The sequence below is a fragment of the Electrona antarctica genome (assembly GCF_951216825.1).
Source record: "Electrona antarctica genome assembly, chromosome: 22".
NCBI lineage: Eukaryota > Metazoa > Chordata > Actinopteri > Myctophiformes > Myctophidae > Electrona > Electrona antarctica.
In genome coordinates, this window is record NC_136805.1 from 18,374,628 (window position 1) to 18,394,321 (window position 19,694).

Below are 19,694 nucleotides of genomic sequence, written 5' to 3' on the forward strand. Positions count from 1 at the left end.
CTATGGGGAAGAAAATTACTCAAGTGCGCACTCAAGTCAAGTGGTTGTTTATTTCAAACGTCACATCATGCTTAGTATATACACTTCGATCTTCCATATACCTGTAGTATTTATTGTCTTGCTCATGTGGCTTTTTTTAATGCAAGGCCATACAATGATAAATATATCTAAAACCTTACATGAATGCCTCACGCTGGTTGTTCCTCAGGAATCTGGCTCAGAGGAAGAATGTTCTGAAGGAAGTTCTTCCACAGTGGAGGAGGAAGATGGGGAGTTCACTGCCAATGAAGAGGATGGTAAGTGTGATTGTGTTACGTTTTCTTGAAGCAGACCTTCTGTAAATTTCAATTTCATGTCATTGTGAGTAGGGGGTGTTTTTTGAAATATCGCTTTTCTCCTTTGTTTTCAGCCGAGGATGAGGAAGACACAATCGATGCCCAGGAGAAGGTGGAGGGGAATGTAGACCACGCAGAAGAGCTCAATGAATTGAACAGAGAAGGTACTACTGGCCATCATGGGGATTTGCAGATTGTTGTCTCATACATGTTTTGCGAGAGGGAGGGAGGTTGTGTGTGAAGTCAGACCACGGCTTGATCAGCGAGAGAGACTGATAGAGGGGGGAGAATCTGTGGGAGAGTGTGTTTCACCCATGTAATATGATGAGTACCAAAACCTGAACACACAGGATATACATGTTACAAAATGACACAATGTCATACTGTGCAAAATGCCACATTTTCTGCTTGTGTATAAAATATAATTTGCTTGCAATATGTATCTCCCTGGGGAATTTTGTTTTTGAAAGTCATGTTTGGAGGTCAAAGTAGACCCCGGTAATATATGTATGTTTAATACTGTGCTTTTATGTACTTTAATCATAATGTTATATTATGTTATGCATTACAGTATGCATTTCTATCCCCCCTGTGTGCAAATGCATGAAAAGGATACACTAAAACTGTCCCATGTTTCTTGCTCTCTCAGGTGACATGAGCATTGAGGAGCTGCTGGAGAAATACAAAGGAGCATATGCCTCTGACCTCGAGGAGGCCTCCGCCTCCAAAGCCAGTTCAGAGTCTGAGGTGTCTGGAGACGAAGAGGTGGAGACAGAGGAAGACGAGAGTGATGTGGAAAACAACACCTCGTCCTCAGGTATTTGAAACGGAAGTAATTGGTTTATCTGGTTTGAAGACTTGTCTGGAGGACTTGGGTGGTGCTTGAAGCCTTGAACAACCTTAAACCCAATATACTTTGTTGACCAGTGTCCCTCAAGGGTCTGAACTTGCCCCCCTCCTTTTCTACACCAAATCTCTTCAGCAAAAATAGAAGATTTACAGACTGGTGAAAATAGCAAATCTACAAGCTCACAACGCATCACAAGGTGATGCCTTGTGAGCTTGTAGAGTCTTTTCACCAAATGTTTCGTCTATTATGAATAGAGACGCTAGGACCTGCGTGGTTAAGCCGCTACATTGAGTCCACATTTTCACCCACCGCCCCCCTTGAATTCTCAGATTCACCGGAAGACAGCGAGGAAGATGACGACAGTGTGAAGGATGAAGAGGACAGCATGGAGGAGGAGGAGGAGGATGATGACTGTGGAGATGAGGGCATGGAGGAGCTCCTGCTGAATGAGGGAGACAACATCCCTCCCTCATCCGGCCCACGGCCCAAGAAGGAGATAAGCCACATCGCTGCCACTGCTGAGAGTCTGCAGCCTAAAGGCTGCACTCTGGCCACTGCCAAGGTTAGTCTCAGGCAGCACTGTATCAGATGAGCTGAACAGGAAGGCTTTTGTTATACATGACTTGGCAGCAATGCGTCAATTAATGATTGTTATGAGCAAGACCCAGCAGGAGATGGCCCGTGGCCCATTTTGAGTCGGGCTGTTTGTTAAGGCAAACGGGTCTTAATTTAGTCTTTTGTTTCATTTCTCATTTCCTGCAGTTCTGCCATAAATCTCATTTCCTGCAGTTCTGCCCTAAATCACATCTAGGAACTGGGGTCTCCTGTTGCTAAATTGTAGGTTTGAGTGTCTGCTCAGTGCTCTTGGTCATGTGAACGTTTAAGCCTAGTTCATACTATGAATTATAACCACATATCTCTCCAGCATCTTGGTGGCACAGGGCTAAAGTTAAGAACTGGGGTTTGATTCCTCCATGGTGCCTGTGGCCTGGCCGGGCGCTCTAATGCAATAACACAATTGGCCATGTTTGCGGGTGGAAAGCTGTCGGGGAGAGGCACTAAAGATACCCACAGGATGGTATGTTGTTGGCTGGCAGGTAGTGGAACTGGGAAAGATGGTGTGTGTCTTGTCCCTCTCCGTTTTAGATTTCTTTTCCCTGCAATGTCCCGCCCCGTATTTGCCTACTGGGCCCTGGTTGGTTATAGCCTGGTTCCAGACGAATCTGGTTGGCTCGTCACCACTTCGGCCGTGAAGTCCTCCCACAATTGAGAGGGGCCAGACTTAATCTGCCTGGGGTAATATGCATTGCATATTGGGGGGGAGACATGCGGCAAAGGCAGACGGGCTTGGGACTCGAACCCGCGACACGCTGTCATGCTGGATTACCGGCCTAGGTACCTGGACGGCTCAGCCGCGGCCCAGGCCTGGGGGAATGTTTTTTGAAAATGTTTTGAAATAATAATTAAAAACTAAATGTAGGAAACATTGTCAATTGTTATATACCTATATTGTTATTAGGTCTAGGGGTTATTAAAGGATGCAACAAGGCTGGAAAGTGAACTGTAGTTTATTCACCATAATTTTACAAGGTTATATTTCAGTAGAAGAATACAATGCAATAAATTACAAGGGTATAAATATAGAAGTGTATATATAGATATATCTATGTTCTTCTAGACAACCATGACGTACTACTAGTATGATAGTTTAGTGGGTTTCCAACCAAATTAATAAACAGGGCTATGTTACAACTTAAACATAATGTTATTTAAATTATATAATGACCAAAATGGCTGTATGGAAACAAAGAGAAAAAAACAAAAGATGACTATACCTGGTCTAAACGCAAAAGAAAAGGAAAAGAAGGGTTACAAATAATGAGACTATGTAAACTCTCTACTCTAACTTATGTCAAACAAAAGATTGACTGTTACAAAAAGCAAGCGCCCATACTCCTTTAAATTATACCTTACAACCTAATCCATAACGTAAGTATAATTCATTGTAACATAAAATGCTGAGACAGAGGCATACTAAGACACTCAGGGTGCTCTAAACATATAGAGTCCCTAGTGGTTGACTTTTAGACAATGTTGAGTAACATGGGTTAAGTATAGTACAAATTTGTCATTGTGGTTCTCCTGCTCTATTCTATTCAATATGTACAAGGACATGTAATGTGATTCATCATGTGATCACAGGTGAAGACCCCCATCCCCTTTCTGCTTCATGGTACATTGAGAGAGTACCAGCACATCGGTCTGGACTGGCTAGTGACCATGTACGAGAAGAAACTCAACGGCATACTGGCTGACGAGATGGGCCTGGGGAAGACCATCCAGACCATCGCTCTGCTGGCTCACCTTGCCTGCGAGAAAGGTACGAAATGAACTGGTCACAGGCGCGTCTGAAGCCTGTCCTGGACGGGGTATCGGGACGTAAAAACAAATCCACTTGTTCATAGGTAAAGATAACATGTAAACTGTACATTGTGGATATTGATCAATAGTTGCCCATGGCCGTCTCATCAACTGCTCTGTGTCAGTTATCCCTGGTTTTATGGAATTAATACCATGTATAATTAGTTAATAGCTACTAGTACTGTCACCAGCATTTACATGTCTGTGTCTATGCATGTCCACAATGAGTCATGAGTTATTGCAACAAATTGCAGTTCAATGAAACTTCATAATTAAATCTCTGGTGTTTTTTGAGCCTGTAATGCTTTTTTTTAACACAAAGTAGGTGAAAATGACAATTCCCCCCCCCTCCCTCTTGCGTTCTTATCTTGTGTTGTATTCAGGTAACTGGGGCCCCCACCTCATCATCGTCCCAACAAGTGTCATGTTGAACTGGGAAATGGAGTTGAAGCGTTGGTGTCCTGGCTTCAAGATTCTCACCTACTATGGCAGCCAGAAGGAGAGGAAGTTGAAGAGACAGGTTTGTGTTGATTCAAATCGAAATGGGTAGTTTTACACCAGTTGAAATGTAACAAAAGGTTTCCCAAGTAGGTCATATTTCAAAATTATATATCATATTCACAAGTCCTGAAGCAGATCTCATTCTTTCCAATTAGGGTTGGACCAAGCCCAATGCGTTCCATGTGTGCATCACCTCCTACAAGCTGGTGCTCCAGGACCACCAGGCATTCCGACGCAAGTCATGGCGGTACCTGATCCTAGATGAGGCCCAAAACATCAAGAACTTTAAGTCCCAGCGCTGGCAGAGCCTGCTCAACTTCAACAGGTCTGTAGAGCATGAAGATTAGCTCTTCTGTAAACCTGCACAAAGGGCAAAATAGTCAGTTTCCCATGGGCAACAAGTTAAACTCAATGCTTACAGGACTGTTTGTGTGGCTCAGACTGTTCAACGGCAACTCTGTCAGGCGTCTGAATATCCTAATCATTCCCAGGAAGAGAACCAGATGTAGCGGTGAAGCATAGATCATAATGGTTTTTTCATGGCATGACATTTTTATTTTTAAATCAAAGTTTCAGGGACAGTGTACTGTACTTTTGTACAGTAAAGCGAGCCAACAACTGTGAGTTTGACTGCACAAGGAGCAGAAGTAGTGCTTCTGTTTGAAAAACTAAATACATTTATCCTTCTAATTGCATCTAAAAAAATGACTGGCACTGGAAATCAGTGTTCTGTGCATAAAAATTTGACCGTATGTTGTATGAATCTTGCAGCCCCAATTCAATCAAATTAACTGTTACATTTCCTGAAAGATCATAAAAGAAATGCTGATTACTCATCCTGCACACAGGGGAATATGCCCCTCATTCATTTCTATAAATTCGGGGAGTAATGTTAATTTAGGTCCTCCTTTTAGACTGGCAGCCCAAATCCAGCCTAAATCAGATTTTTGCCATATATAGATTGGAATCAATTATTTAGGGATTTTTACAAATCCAACTTGAACCACATTCAGAGGTGGTTTCAAATGCCATTCAAATCTGATTTCTAAAGATGTCTCAGTCTGAACACTCTAGCCTGCTCTAACCACCCAAGCCACATATGCCTCTATTTTTTTCACAGATAGACTATGCAATGTCGCCCCCCATAGGATCTATATTGAATTGCAGCTTGGTTAAAGGCAAGAACGTTACAGGAACGATTGTTCGGACGGCCGCTCAAAAATCCCTGCCGAAGCTCGAATCCTAAAAACAGGGCTCGGGGACAGCCTTACTGAACACACAGATCCGATCTGATCTCTTGTAAATAACGGTGTGAACAGTCGGTCCTACAGATCAGATTTGAGAAATAAATAGGATTTGACTGCAGTCTAAACATGGCCTTAAATGTATGCCAGTGCCAGCATGAAGTGAACAGACAACTTTACAGGAGCTGTCCATGTTGGCACACAGACCCAACTGAATCACCCTAATGTTATTGCTTCAGGCAGCTGTGTTTTGGGTTGTACTCACTTCCTCCTACTACTGTCTGGCAGAATATGTTGAATCAGCTGACCGTTTCATGGGATCTCTAATCACTTTCAACCTGGCATTCCTATTTCGGGCGTGAAGGAAAAAGGAAAAAACAAGCATGCCCGAACCTCTAGTCTTATCCTACATTAAAATTGGCATAAGGGAGGTAGGGCGGACGGACCATGTCGGCACCCTCATGTCACCATGACTCAGCCATAACCAAAAAAAGGAGTTCCCAGTGCAGCGATTTATTTTATCCGCCCTTCCTCTCCACACCTGACTTGGAAAAAGTCATCCATGCCCTCATCTCATCAAGACTTGACTAACTCACTCTACTCAGGAATTACCGCCTCATCTCTCTCCAGACTACAACTCGTCCAAAATTCCGCAGCTAGACCACATCACCCCCGTCCAAGCTTCCCTTCATTGGCTGCCAGTCAAATTCAGAATACATTTTAAGGTTTTAATGTTTGTTTTTAAAGCCCTTCATGACCTGACACCTCCCTATATATCAGCCCTCATCAATCCCCCCCGACTCCACTAGGGCACTCAGATCATCAGACCAGATGGTCCTGAAGATCCCTCCCACCCACTTGAAGTCAAAAGTCAACCGGGCGTTCTCGGTCGCTGCACCCAGACTTTGGAACGTCCTGCCACTAGTTGTGAAAGCTGCAGCTTCTATGGACATTTTTAAATCTCGCTTAAAAACACATGTTCTCCCTGGCCTTTTAAATGCCATATGCCCCCCCCTTTTTTTTTAATCATGTGTTGCTGTGCTTTCCCATTTCATATATATGTATTTTGTGCATTTTCTCTACTGTATATGTTTTGTTTTATGCTGTCCAGCACTTTGGTCAACCTTGGTTGTTTTTAAATGTGCTCTACAAATAAAATTGACTTGACTTGACCTCTGGAAATGCAGGTTCCACACAGCTTCCTAATCCTAATGTATACAGCCCAATATCTAAACCTGGGTACATAGCTTGAACATTATTCCCTCCTCTCCTCGCAGCCACCGACGGCTTCTGCTGACAGGAACGCCTCTCCAGAACAGTCTGATGGAGCTCTGGTCGCTGATGCACTTCCTGATGCCCCACGTCTTCCAGTCACACCGCGAGTTCAAGGAGTGGTTCTCCAACCCGCTGACGGGCATGATCGAGGGCAGCCAGGAGTACAACGAGGGCCTGGTCAAGAGGCTGCACAAGGTGCTGCGGCCGTTCCTCCTCCGCAGGATCAAAGTCGACGTGGAGAAGCAGATGCCCAAGAAATACGAGCATGTGGTGCGCTGTCGCCTGTCCAAGAGACAGAGGTTCCTCTACGATGACTTCATGGCACAGGCCTCGTGAGTTGCTCAACTAATCGCTCTCGGAGGGAATTTGAATGTGTACACATTATGTGGTTTTTACTTTAGAAATTAAAATGATTGCTAAAAACATTCCAGTCTCCTAGACCTTGCACATGGTAGAGGTAGACCTTAGGTAAAAGTATTGTGTTTGGGTGACAGATCTTCATCTTATGTTGTTTCTATAGCAAAATATATGTATATTATTGAAAATGAACAATAATATATTTTTTGTTAGAATTAACTGTAGAGAAATAACATGCGATAAAGATCTGTCGCCCAAACCCCTTCACTTCAACATCTAGCAAGAAACTAAGCTCCAAACCTCAAACAAATCTGCCTTTTTCTAGGCCTGGGGCCCATGACCCACCTTTATGCAACGCATTTTGAATTTTTTTATAGCATAGGCTGGCCGGGTAGAAGATGGAGTCAAGCAATTGAAAATGGGACTGACAGATTTCATGTTTTTGAGATGTGTCAAGAATGGAAACAAGACCACAAGGTCTCGCTCTTTTTTTCCCCCCTACAGCACACGGGAAACATTGGCCGGCGGCCACTTCATGTCTGTGATCAACATCCTGATGCAGCTCCGCAAGGTGTGCAACCACCCCAACCTGTTTGACCCCCGTCCCATCCACTCTCCCTTCATCACCCAGCCCATCGTGTTCCGCACAGCCTCCCTGGTGCAAGACGCTCTTGAGGTCCACCCCTTCAAGGTCAGCACGGAGGGATAACCACTAGGGGGGGGAAATGTAACCACTTGAACCCTAGTTTCTGTATTCTGGGCATGTCATAATAGGCAAAAGTGGCAGATCTATAAGCTCACAATACACAGCAACACATTGCAAGCAGCGTGTTGTGAGCTTGTAGATCGGCTGGGCATTTTCAACGTTTCACAAAAAAAAAGCATGCCAGTGTTGATGTTTAGGAATGTAAAATACAACGGAATGAGCTAATTTTGAGTTTGACCTTGTATACACGGTCTGACATAGTTTGTTTGTGTGTGTGTGTCCTTAGCGCTGTGACCTGTCCATGTTTGACTTGGTGTCTTTGGAGGGCTGTTTGTCTCGCTACCAGGCAGAGACCTTTCTGCCCCGCTACAAGGTCGGTCGGCAGCTCATCCAGGAGATTGCAGAGTCTCCTGAACCCCTTCCGAGGCCCAAACCAGTCCGCATGAAAGTTAACAGGTATGCACTTGAGCAACTCGTCATTCACTTTTATTCTTCTTAACTATTTATCCATAAAGGGCTTTTACTAAGCACTCAGACCTATATTCAAGTGGCTTACAGTTCAATACGACACTTTACCCATTTGGCCTTTTCATTTTTCTACATTACATTTTTCTACTTTTTTTGAGTGGTGCAAACCACTCCAACAACCAGCTTTGTTTGTATCCGTGTTTGTGTGTACCTGTACGTGGGGCCCAAAAGAATGAGCATGGTTACTATGGTCACTGACATTACGTCAGACCACAGCTGATCAGGCTATATAAGACCTTGCACCACTCAGTTCACACGGGTGTGATTTATTTTTAAAGGATGTTCCAACCACCTCCAAAGGCTGACGGCCGAACTGTCCTGCTTATGAACAAACCCACCTGCCCTGTTCCCCCTGCTACACAGATGCCTCTCATTACTGAGATCATCCCTGCACCCGTCGTTCAACAAGGTTGGTCAAACACTCACCGACTGACTGCTGTAGCCTGTAATATATCATTGGAAATGAATGACTATTGTGTCCAAAATCATTTTTCGTTCTTTACAACTTTTTACCAAATGTAGTTGTTTCCAATCCCCCCCCCCCATGTGTACAGTCTGTCACTGCCAACCACTACCACCCAGTCTGTGTTGAAGTGTCCCTGAGCAAAACATGAAGTCTGTCAACATGTGATGTATTGTATGCAGTATTCTTGTTTCCTATATAACTGTGTGAATTTGTATATCTATTCTGTAATGTCCACGCCCCACCATCTGGTGATGTCATCAATTAGCAATCTCAGCACCTGAGCTGTATTGTTTTGGAGCTCTTTAAGAGCAAGTCCTGTGTCTGTGAAAATCATATAGCACTGACAAAGGTCCTAGGACCGAAACGTTTGCTTTTTGAGTGGTGTAAACCACTCCTACAACTGGCTTTTGTGTGCAGAAAAAAATGAGCATGGTTGCTATGTTCAAAATAATTTCTGACGTAATTAAATCACACCCGGGTGAACTGGATGACCGTAGCAACCATGCTAATTTTTTCTGCACAAAAAAAGCCAGTTGTGAAATCACATCCGGGTGTGATTTCATTACGTCAGACGACTATATAAAACCTTACACCACTCAGTTCACACGGGTGTGATTTTTAAATTGCACTTTGAGCACGAGCACTTTGAGCATGTTAAAATAAAGAAGAAATATTTTTCTAAGTCTTAGTTTAAGGAGTTTTACTTCTATTTTCTATACGGTGAGCGAGTCTTTTCCTGTCAAAGTTTCCCTTATGTTTTTGAGACCACCGCTACCGTAGTCAAGTTTGGAAAGAAAAAGGACGACAAAAGGCGCAACAGTTTTCTCAGTGCTTCAAAACATGAGGACTAAATTATAAGATGACAAAAATAAGACATTATCATTAAACATGACGTCAAAATTGGTATACAGTATCTCCTAAAAAGCTTGAGCTTTATCCCCCATCCACTCATTCTTACTCTCTTTCTCTTTTTTTTTTCTCTCTCTCTCTCAGTGGTGTGTTCTGTGTCGCCCATACCCTGTTTCCCTCGTCCACCCGTGCCTCCTGCCGCACAGATATCGATCAGGTCCAGCGCGCCTAAGCCTGTGCTGACCATCCGCCAAGCCGCTCCACGCGCCCCCAATGTCACTCACTCTACCCCACCGCCCAGCAACATCATGCCCCAGCGAGTGCTCCTCAGTCCGGACATGCAGGCCAGGCTGCCCTGTGAGTATCAACAATGGATAAATGAGAAAAGGAGGTTGCGCATCAGCAATGGTTTTCAGTGGAGTGCTAAACCCAAATCCAGTATACATCAAAATGTAGGAATTTAAAAAATCCAAATAGGTAGCACATCAAAAAATGTAAATAAATACCGGACAAAGTACTCACATTTCCATTTCTTTAATGGCACACACCAAAAAGGGATGCTATGTCCTCACAAATAAAAACTGTGCAAACGGTACAATCATTGCAATGCAAAGTGACAGCGTTACTTTACGTAGCGTGTAGCCATATATAAATCACCCTAAATGGATTACTGATTCCGAGCCGATGTGCCAATTATTTAACAGAATCCGATTTCATGTTTAATTGACGAATTGGAAGTATGTATGCTTGTTTTTTGCTGGCCTGGTGTCTGGGGATGTGGCCTGTAATTGGCAATGTCTGTTACTAATTCCACATTGCTGAAACACCCAAGTGTGACAATAACTGTCAGTTTGCAGCAAACGGCCAACAATGTGCCGATCCCATTTACTCATTCAGCATTCCTGACAAAGCAAAATGTTTCATATTTTACTGGGCGAGTTCTTTAATTAAAGTCAAGTAATGTTAGTACAATTTTAAATTAGCACATTTACAAGCTCACAGCGCGTTGCTTTGCGACACTGCGTCATTGTGAGCATGTAGATTGGCTATTTTCTACAAAAATAGCCAATCCATTATGCACTGATCGTTCTCCATCTGTATTTTTTACTGTGCTGAGGAAAGTCATTAATCCAGAAGACAGACCGATGGGGTTTAATGATTTGTATGCCCCTCTCATCCTGTCACCAGCTGGAGAGGTGGTCAGTATAGCCCAGCTTGCCTCACTGGCGGGCCGTCCTATGTCATGCCAGGGCAGCAAACCGGTCACCTTTCAGCTGCAGGGCAACAAGCTCACTCTGTCTGGAGCTCATATCCACCAAGTTCCTGTGGCCCCACCACGCCCAGTCCAAGGTTAGTGTCAGCGGTGGCATGTTCTTAGTTCTTACTGTTGTTCAATGAATGAAACTGTTGACAGTGCCAACATCCCAGAGTAATCTAGTAAGAGTGTGGCGACACGCTTTGATGTCACATGGGCTATAGTTCCAAACATTGCTCCTATGGCTGGAACTATCCCATTGAGATGGATAGATATCACTAGTTATGCTAATGACGTGTATACACGTCTTTAGAATCAAAACCACGGGGTGCCATGGACGTGTATAGGTGTCTTTAGGTCCTTTTTATTGATATCAAACCATATTATAAAAATATTTTATTTCTTTATTTTCTTTTGCTTTTCCTTCAGCGATGCTAGACCGGTTTTGTGCATGCGCACTGCCGTTCACTTCCTTGTTTACCGGCCGACAAAAGTTGCTCATAACTCTAAATCTACTGCGCTCTCCATGGTTTCGATCACAACGCTGATGTTTTTTGGTCATTTCTGACTTCAGCAAGCACCTCGTTTGGAATATTAACGCTTCTAGAGAGACGTAAGACGCGGTTGCGTGAGGTACTAAGGGAAAATTATGCCTCCCGGGTTTGGGTAATGGAAGGCGGGACTTTTCAGAGTAAAATCTGCATGGCACTCTAGCGCCTTTTTTTATTATGAAAAATTCCCCGCAAAAGAAGTGTTAATAGCCTAACGTGTTCGACAAAACAAAAGCTTCGAGTGCCATGTCTCACATGCATCAAGATAAAGTGACCATTTTGTTGAAAGATTAAGTACCAAGGGTGGGAATGGCTTCTTGATCTGTTTCTGAGAAATATGCGAATCATTCTAAAAGCGTGTTATGTGTGAGTGACTGACATTTTCCTTTCTCCTTCCCTCCACTCTACAGGTAACGTGATGCACTTGGTGTCCAGCGGGGGGCAGCACCACCTAATCAGCCAGCCTGCGCAGGTGGCTCTCCTCAGTACAGCCAACACACACCCTGTTCATACCTCTTCTCCAAGTCCCTCTGGGACCCATCTGCCTCACGGTGTCTCCTCGCAAGGTTCCTCCTCCCTTCTCTCCGCTCTTTCTCCCACACTGCCCAATATTTATTTATTTTATTATTATTATTATTTTTGAAAGTTAAATATCCCTTTCATTTCAATACAGATTACCGGTTTCTCTGCATTAAGAATTACACATCAGAGTTTCATTCAGTACCCATGCAAAAAAAACAGTGCAACAGCCCTAGTTGCTGAAGGTTTAAATGGTGTCCTCTCTGTGTTTGTCCTCAGTGCCCTCATCCATGGTGAGCAGTCCAGGGATAGTGAAGATTGTGGTGCGCCAGCACGCAGCACCAGGCAAGGAGTGTGGGCCTGTGCCCACCCTGGCAGTGGCCCCTTCCCCCCGTGTGGCCCCCTATCCATCCCCGTCCCCACACCATCATCCCAACACAACCCCTGTCAGAATCCCCACTACCACTCACATAGCCCAGCGGACCCCTGGTCCTGCCACTGCCACCTATACCATAGCCCCACCCAGAATCCCTTGCTCCACCCCCAGTCACCCCCAGCCCCCTCGCCCTATACTCAAAGTAGTGCAGCCTCCGCCAGCAAGTACTGAACAGCCAGGTGAGCGAAGGAGAAAAACGTTTGTTTTTGTTTTCGCTCAAAGCTTACATGGTTGTGTTCTTGCATGGCAACGGCTGATGTTGGAATAGTTGTTGCAGTTTGTTTGTTTTATTGCACCTGTAGCAGTTTTATTTAGTGTTCTTTTTTCTTATTTTTTATTTGCTGCAATACTAATCAGGATGTAGACACACAAGTATGCATTCAAAATAATTAACCTTTAGGTTAGATATGACTGCTTTCTTGCACTAAATGCTTTCCAGCAGCTTGAAGGAAAAACACATCTGTGTATTAATGGACATTATAGAACTTGTTTACATTCACTCTTTTTCTGTGCTCTTCCTCAGCTCCAGCTCGTGTAAATGCTTCCTCCGCATCTTCCACGTCTTCATCAAAGGCTTCAGTGACTCCAAACGATGACCGCAGTTCCAGTAAAATTGCACTGCCTACCAAGTCCAGCTCCAGTGCAGCTGGAAAAGCCCCTCATCGGCCTAAGCCTGTACCTCCCCCACCGCCACGCTCTCCTTTCTACATGGTGAGGCTGCCACAACATCCTGTTTACACCTCAAACAAATTCACAATGTCCATGAAGCTGCTCCAACTGTGCTTAATTTGTCTTCAAATAATAGAAGAGAATTGAACTTCTCAATAGTATATTATCAAGATAGAAAAGGGATGCAGCACTACTTTTTAGAGAATTTGTTTATTCTGTCTTACATCTACTGACCTTCAGGCTGTGTTCCAGTAGCGTTGCACCCTTCATTTTTAACGCTTAGTTTATTTAGCATACCTTTTGAACAGCCTCAGAAATGGTCTTGCAAGATCATTTGCAAGATGACTGAAATCAAGCGTTCCCTGCGCTACACCTCCATCCTTTTCTACGTGACCAACAGCACGTCCCTCTTTCCCCCTCCAGCCGTGGCTGGAAGACAGCCGTAAGCGGCAGCATGCTAGCCGACTGGACCTCATCTCCCGGGTCAATGAGCACCACTGCGGGGCCAAGCCCGTCTATGGCCGAGAGGTTCTAGACTTTCTCACCTTTCTCCCTGGACGCTGCCCTTCGCCGGCTCCCCCAGGCCCCCATGGGGACTGGGGTCGCTCGGGTCACAGCAGCTGCCTGTTAGCGCAGTCCCAACAGAAGGGCAACCACTGGAGACAGAGTAATGCCCTGAGAGAAGCCATCCACACCACAGAGGAGCGACTAGAGCTGCTCAGTAACGTTATAGACAGGTATGTAGATGACCGGCTGCTTGTTGTTAGTTGATTCCACATTGACTGTACATATCGAAACTTAAAGTAATGTCCTATAGATACGTTCAAATACATATCCTGATTATGGTATTCATGTTCAGGAAGAGAAAAAGTATAGTGTTCATCATATACAGAAACCCTCTAGCTCATCCACATAATCTCTCTCGTCTCTCATCTCAGGTTTACATTTGTGATTCCTCCAGTGGCGGCTCCAGTCATCTCCATGCACTGCTGCCATCCTCCCCCCTCACTGAGCCACAAGCAGGCCCTCTTTTCCACTGAGCTGTCGGCCCGGCTCACCCCTCTCACACACATTCTGCACCGCATTCAGTGTAACATGAGGACCCACTTCCCAGACTTGAGGCTCATACAGTACGACTGTGGTAAGTCATCAAGCCATTAAGAGCTCGGTTTTCCAGTGATAATACACTGATTATGCATGTTTATGCCTTTTATATCAAGCTTATCTCGAAGGCCAAGCCACCTCAGAGGTGAGGTATTATCTTATACCTTTTTGGACCTTAACCATCAATGTGTGTACGTCGTGCATAGGTAAGCTGCAGACACTCCAAGCATTACTGCGAAAGCTGAAGACGGGCGGCCACCGGGTCCTGATATTCACCCAGATGACGCGCATGCTGGATATACTGGAGCAGTTCCTCAACTACCATGGACACATCTACCTCCGTCTCGACGGCAGCACCCGTGTGGAGATGAGACAGGTCGGGGTTTTGCATGTTCTTATTTTCTTAAATTTAAAATGTTTGTGTGTCATTTGCTTGCCAAGATGGTTGAATCGGGATTAATATTAATTACGGTACTATGAAAGCAAAAGTGCATTGGACTTATGTCTATATTTATTATTCTTTGTATTAATTTATTAATAAAGGGTACATGTGCTGACATTGTATCCAGAAGATGCAGAATATTGTTGACATAATTGAGTAGAGTCAGGCTGTTTAATGAGCTACCACTTAACACATTGAGAGCCCACGCTTAACTGCCCAAAATCACTTTCACCTAGAAAATCCATTCACATTTTTTATAATTCAGCTGACTGTGGAGACACATGCTGGAACTTTTTACTTTGAAATGTTTTATAGTTTCTGAGTTATTTAATTTAAACGCCAAATGCATTCTCAATGGCGAAAAAAACAAACTTTGGCAACACGTGTTAAAAAAAAAAAAAAAAAAGGGTTTTGATTTTTCAGATTTTTTTTACTAGACGTCCACAGACGTCTTGGGCTATGCACGTTGCGCAATACCCAGGACGTCCACAGACGTCTTGGGCACAAGATGTGTTAAAATAAAATCTATTAACACATTATTCATCGACCAAAGGAATCGTGTTTGCTGGACCTAATGGAATGTGTTCCAGTGCTCACATCCTGTATCAAGGTGCCATTTAGCATCCTAATGCAACTCCCACTAATTTGACTAATTCCATTCATTTTGGGTATTTATTATGCTGCATGTAGCTCAAATAAATGACTGAGAATAAAACTGGCCCTAGTAATTGTGTGTACGTGTGTAGGGACTACTTAAGTAACTTCAATGGGAATGTAGTTGGTCCAAGAATATAATGTCTTATTGGTGGCATTCAGAAATACACAGGTTCAAAGTTTTTTTTGGTTCATGTCATTACATTTTAAAATCACATGCACAACTGAACTTTTACTACTACATGTTTTGGCACTAGAAAAAGGAAAGAATTCAGTTGGAAATGTGCCAAATGGCTCCAAATGGACATGCCTCCAAATGGACTTGGAACATGCCTCCAAATGGAACATACACACTTTCTGTTACGACGTTCAGTTCAGTACACATACAGTAGTACAGGGATGTATTTACCTCCTATAGAAAAGTGTATTAATTGTGGACCCCCCCCACGTCCCCAGTCCCTAATGGAGCGATTCAACGCAGACGCGAGGGTCTTCTGCTTCATCCTGTCCACGCGAAGCGGTGGCGTGGGCGTCAACCTAACGGGCGCCGACACGGTGGTGTTCTACGACAGCGACTGGAACCCCACCATGGATGCCCAGGCACAGGACCGATGCCACCGCATCGGGCAGACCAGAGACGTCCACATATACAGGTACAGTACACTGCCTCAGGCACAGGACCGATGCCACCGCATCGGGCAGACCAGAGACGTCCACATATACAGGTGCCTCGGGACCGGTCACCCCGGATGCATTTAGTTCTACAGTATGATAGAAATTAATTGATACTTTATGTCTTTATGTCAGATGATGGGTCAGATTTGAAATATTGAAATTAAAATCTGTTCACCAAAATCATCTTTCTGTCTTAACCACTTTAAACCTGGCGTCCCTGTTATGGGCATGTGAAAAGAAAGAAAATGGCAGATCTACAAGCTTACGGTACACAACGTTGTGAGCAATCTAGCTCAAGCTGTTATCTGCTGCTCTTCAGACAGGAAGCGTATTCGACCAATCACAAAGTGGTGTTCACGAATATATATTAAAAGATATCTTCCAAATGTATTTAGAATTTTCATTTCTGCTTGGCAGCTAGCTAGCTAGGCTTCAACTCATTTGGTTTCTAGTTGGAAAATCAAAGAGTGGTGGAGACAGGACATTGGCTTTATTTTCTACTTGAGCTTCCGAAATACAGTTGGGCAGCAACATTTGATAATTGTGGGAGTTAATAAGTTTGTCTCAAACCGTTAAACGGCCAACATTTAACAGCTCAACATTTCCAGTGTAGAGACCAGCGTGAATTCTCTTTGGTCTTTCCTCTTTCTCCTTCAAAGGCTGATCAGTGAGCGCACGGTGGAGGAGAACATCCTAAAGAAAGCCAACCAGAAGAGGATGCTGGGCGACATGGCCATCGAGGGAGGGAACTTCACCACCGCCTTCTTCAAAGAGGTACGTAGATTTGAACAGGTCACCGGTCTCATGTGTCTTAACATAGGGTCCTGTACTGTATTCATTCATTCTCTAGTTCAGGCGTTCCCAAACTGTGTGCACACTAGAGTCACTCTGGTGTGCCGTGAGATGGGTCCAGCTGTGCCTTGGGATTTTGTGACAAACACACATAATTATTGCAATCTATACAACTATAGAAAAGCTTCAGAATTATTATTTTATTTACTATTTATCAGTACATGTGCACAATTCAACACTTATACCCTGTAAAACAACCCCCCCCCCCCCCCCCCCCAACAACATTTAACTACTTTCAAACTAGTTGAGCCACGTCATTATAGGTGTCATTTTCTTTTATTTATTTATTTATTTATTTATATATATTTATTTATTCTCATTTTTGCTGTAAAATAACAGAAATAAAGTACAAATGGTGTGGGTGTGGGGGAGTTAGACAAAACCACTGTCCACTTGAGTAAGAATCACTATATCCATTTCGTCTGTGCCTCCCTCAGCAAACCATCCGCGACCTGTTTGACATGAATGAGGGGGAGAAGCGGGAGGTGGCGGTAGAGCTGTCTGTGCCCCAGGGAGAGGAGGAGGAGGTGGTGGCAGTCAACAAACACAGCACCACCATCCTGGAACAGGTCAGACACGCTTACTGAGTTGTGAATGGCTATATTAACACATTGATGATTTTAATGTGTAGACAGCGCCTTGATTTCTTTTTACTTGTGTTAGGTGAAACTGATTATACTGATACTACTATTATTATATACTGAATCAGAATGATGATAAAATATTCAGAGACACAATACCAGAGAAATAACCCCAGTGTTTGTACTGATACAGATTTAATCTACTTGCTTACAATACTTAACCCATTCTGGGCAGGAACCCCTTTTGGTGTTCGCATTATGTTATGCTTTAGCCGTTTAAATAATAGCAGATCTACAAGCTTGTAGCGCTTGAAAAATCAAAGAACCACTGACATAGGCTGCGTTCGAATTGCTAGGGTTGTTCCCTACTCCCTACTCCCCATACGGGGACCCAGACTCAGTGGACTCAAATAGTGATGAATTCGGACAATACTCCCTGTATGGGGAGCACCGACTCTGACGTCAATATCGGTAGAGGGCGCTATAGGTCCGCGGGTTCATGTACTTTTTATTTGCATTGTAATCCCCATAGGGTTTTTTCAGATCGCCTCATAAAGAACTGTATGAAAAATAAACAAATCATCCCGCCGTTTCACTCATTTGGATATGAAGAATCAACTGACACCAGTCAAAACGCTGCTGCTGAAAAGATGATAAAAAGGTTATTATTTTAAAATAACATAGGCCTATGATTATTATCAATAAATTAATATTATATCCATTATCCAGCAATATGAAAACTAGTAGCCGATCTACAAGCTCTGCTCACAATACGGACGTTAACAGAAACAGCAGTCCAATAAATTGCTGCCTACATAATGAAGTTTTAATGTATTTAGCGCAATTCAATGAAATAATGTTAGATAACATATATGTTTTAATGGCAGGAATTAATTAATATTAATAAAACATATGTTCGGAATTAATATGTCTCACATGCATGTACAAAATATATATTTGACTTTAGCACATAAATGACAACCTCACCAACCTTAATCCAAAAACTATTAAAAAAGTCCGCGGTTGTAAAAATAGTGTCGGCAGCAGGGCGCGAAACCGTGAACCGATGAACGATGGTTTGAAAGGCGGCGTAACAGCCCACTAGACTAACAAGAGAGCTGATATAAAAAGGTTCTGAGGCAGCATAGGAGTCAAATAGGCCAGCAGGGCAGCTGTCAGAAAGGGGTTCAGATTAGTAATACTATTGCAAATGAATTGTTTTATTATAAATAAATAAAATAAAACAATTGCAAATAAATGCACAGATCATTTGTCTCGAGATCTGTAGCTTTGAGATCCGCCAGGGAAGAAAAGAGAGGGGAAACGAAAGTTTTAAGAGTACATTTGTGTTGATTTCTTTCGCTGGTTCAACTTCTGCCTCTTCTGAGTTGGAGCGCAATAAGCGCATGCATGCAGAAGCAGCGCACGTGCGCGCAAACGCGTGCATGTGCGCTCAAGGGCGAGCTTGCGCAATGCATTATGGGGCAGATTTTCTTCGCTGTGTAATTGTAGTGACCATCGGATGGTCCCTACAATTCCCGGTGCATTGTGGGATACTTCAGTCCACTACATTAGGGTGCAAAAATGCTCACTACATATTCGGACACTATAACAAAATGGCGGAACCCCAAAGTAGTGCACTATATGGGGCATAGGGAATGAATTCGAACGCAGCCATAGAAACATAGCTTTTTCAGAAAACTGTCAGGATGTAGAAGACATTTTTAGAATCTGATCTCAGGTCAAAATGGGTTAAGTGGTGCTAAATTGATGGACCCTAACCGACGTCTTTCCAACATGTCTGCCAGGCACTGTGTCGTGCAGAGGACGAGGAGGATATCATGGCCGCTTCCCAAGCCAAGGCGGAGCAGGTGGCCGAGCTGGCGGAGTTCAACGAAAACATCCCACTGGATGACGGAGGGGAACAGGAGGAGGTTGAAGAGCTCTCTAAAGCTGAGCAAGAAATTGCTGCCCTGGTGGAGCAGGTGAGTTGTCATAATCGAGGACCCCCTTGAAAATGAGTTGATACATCTCAAGACTTTTATCCTCTATAAGGCCCTATTCTAATTTGAGGCACTGGCAATGATATCTTTGCAATGAAAAAATAAGCCATTTGCCAATATTGCAAGTTAAGGATTTAATTTAGAATGTGGTATTGCTAAAAAAGAAATGTGTATCCAAAATATTTAATATTTGTGTTTTTCTTTTCTTTGTGCTTAACTGTGGATGTAGCAGTTAGGGGTGAAAGACAAACGTCCAACAATAAGGTCATGCTTAATTTTCATTTAAAATGTCTTTCCCTATCCAGCTAACTCCAATCGAGCGCTACGCAATGAACTTCCTGGAGGCCTCTCTGGAGGATGTGTGCAAGGAGGAGTTGAAGCAAGCTGAGGTGAGATAACCTCTGTCCTGGATTTACAAACT

At 43.6% G+C, this 19,694-nt stretch overlaps 1 protein-coding gene across 4 annotated transcripts in view; it reads left to right on the forward strand.

The window, feature by feature from the left end:
* srcap (Snf2-related CREBBP activator protein) overlaps positions 1–19,694 on the forward strand; it is a 44,452-nt gene that overhangs the window by 15,899 nt on the left and 8,859 nt on the right. For all 4 annotated transcript variants that reach the window (XM_079492850.1, XM_079492851.1, XM_079492848.1 and 1 more), the window contains 24 exons: positions 209–296; positions 410–499; positions 985–1,152; positions 1,515–1,747; positions 3,388–3,565; positions 3,990–4,126; positions 4,263–4,432; positions 6,629–6,958; positions 7,488–7,674; positions 7,976–8,145; positions 8,496–8,626; positions 9,677–9,889; positions 10,721–10,882; positions 11,749–11,904; positions 12,137–12,472; positions 12,817–13,004; positions 13,386–13,699; positions 13,901–14,103; positions 14,273–14,442; positions 15,619–15,815; positions 16,497–16,611; positions 17,127–17,258; positions 19,079–19,255; positions 19,579–19,662. In XM_079492850.1, the coding sequence (XP_079348976.1) occupies positions 209–296; positions 410–499; positions 985–1,152; positions 1,515–1,747; positions 3,388–3,565; positions 3,990–4,126; positions 4,263–4,432; positions 6,629–6,958; positions 7,488–7,674; positions 7,976–8,145; positions 8,496–8,626; positions 9,677–9,889; positions 10,721–10,882; positions 11,749–11,904; positions 12,137–12,472; positions 12,817–13,004; positions 13,386–13,699; positions 13,901–14,103; positions 14,273–14,442; positions 15,619–15,815; positions 16,497–16,611; positions 17,127–17,258; positions 19,079–19,255; positions 19,579–19,662 (4,329 nt within the window). The remainder of the gene's footprint in view (positions 1–208; positions 297–409; positions 500–984; positions 1,153–1,514; positions 1,748–3,387; positions 3,566–3,989; positions 4,127–4,262; positions 4,433–6,628; positions 6,959–7,487; positions 7,675–7,975; positions 8,146–8,495; positions 8,627–9,676; positions 9,890–10,720; positions 10,883–11,748; positions 11,905–12,136; positions 12,473–12,816; positions 13,005–13,385; positions 13,700–13,900; positions 14,104–14,272; positions 14,443–15,618; positions 15,816–16,496; positions 16,612–17,126; positions 17,259–19,078; positions 19,256–19,578; positions 19,663–19,694) is intronic.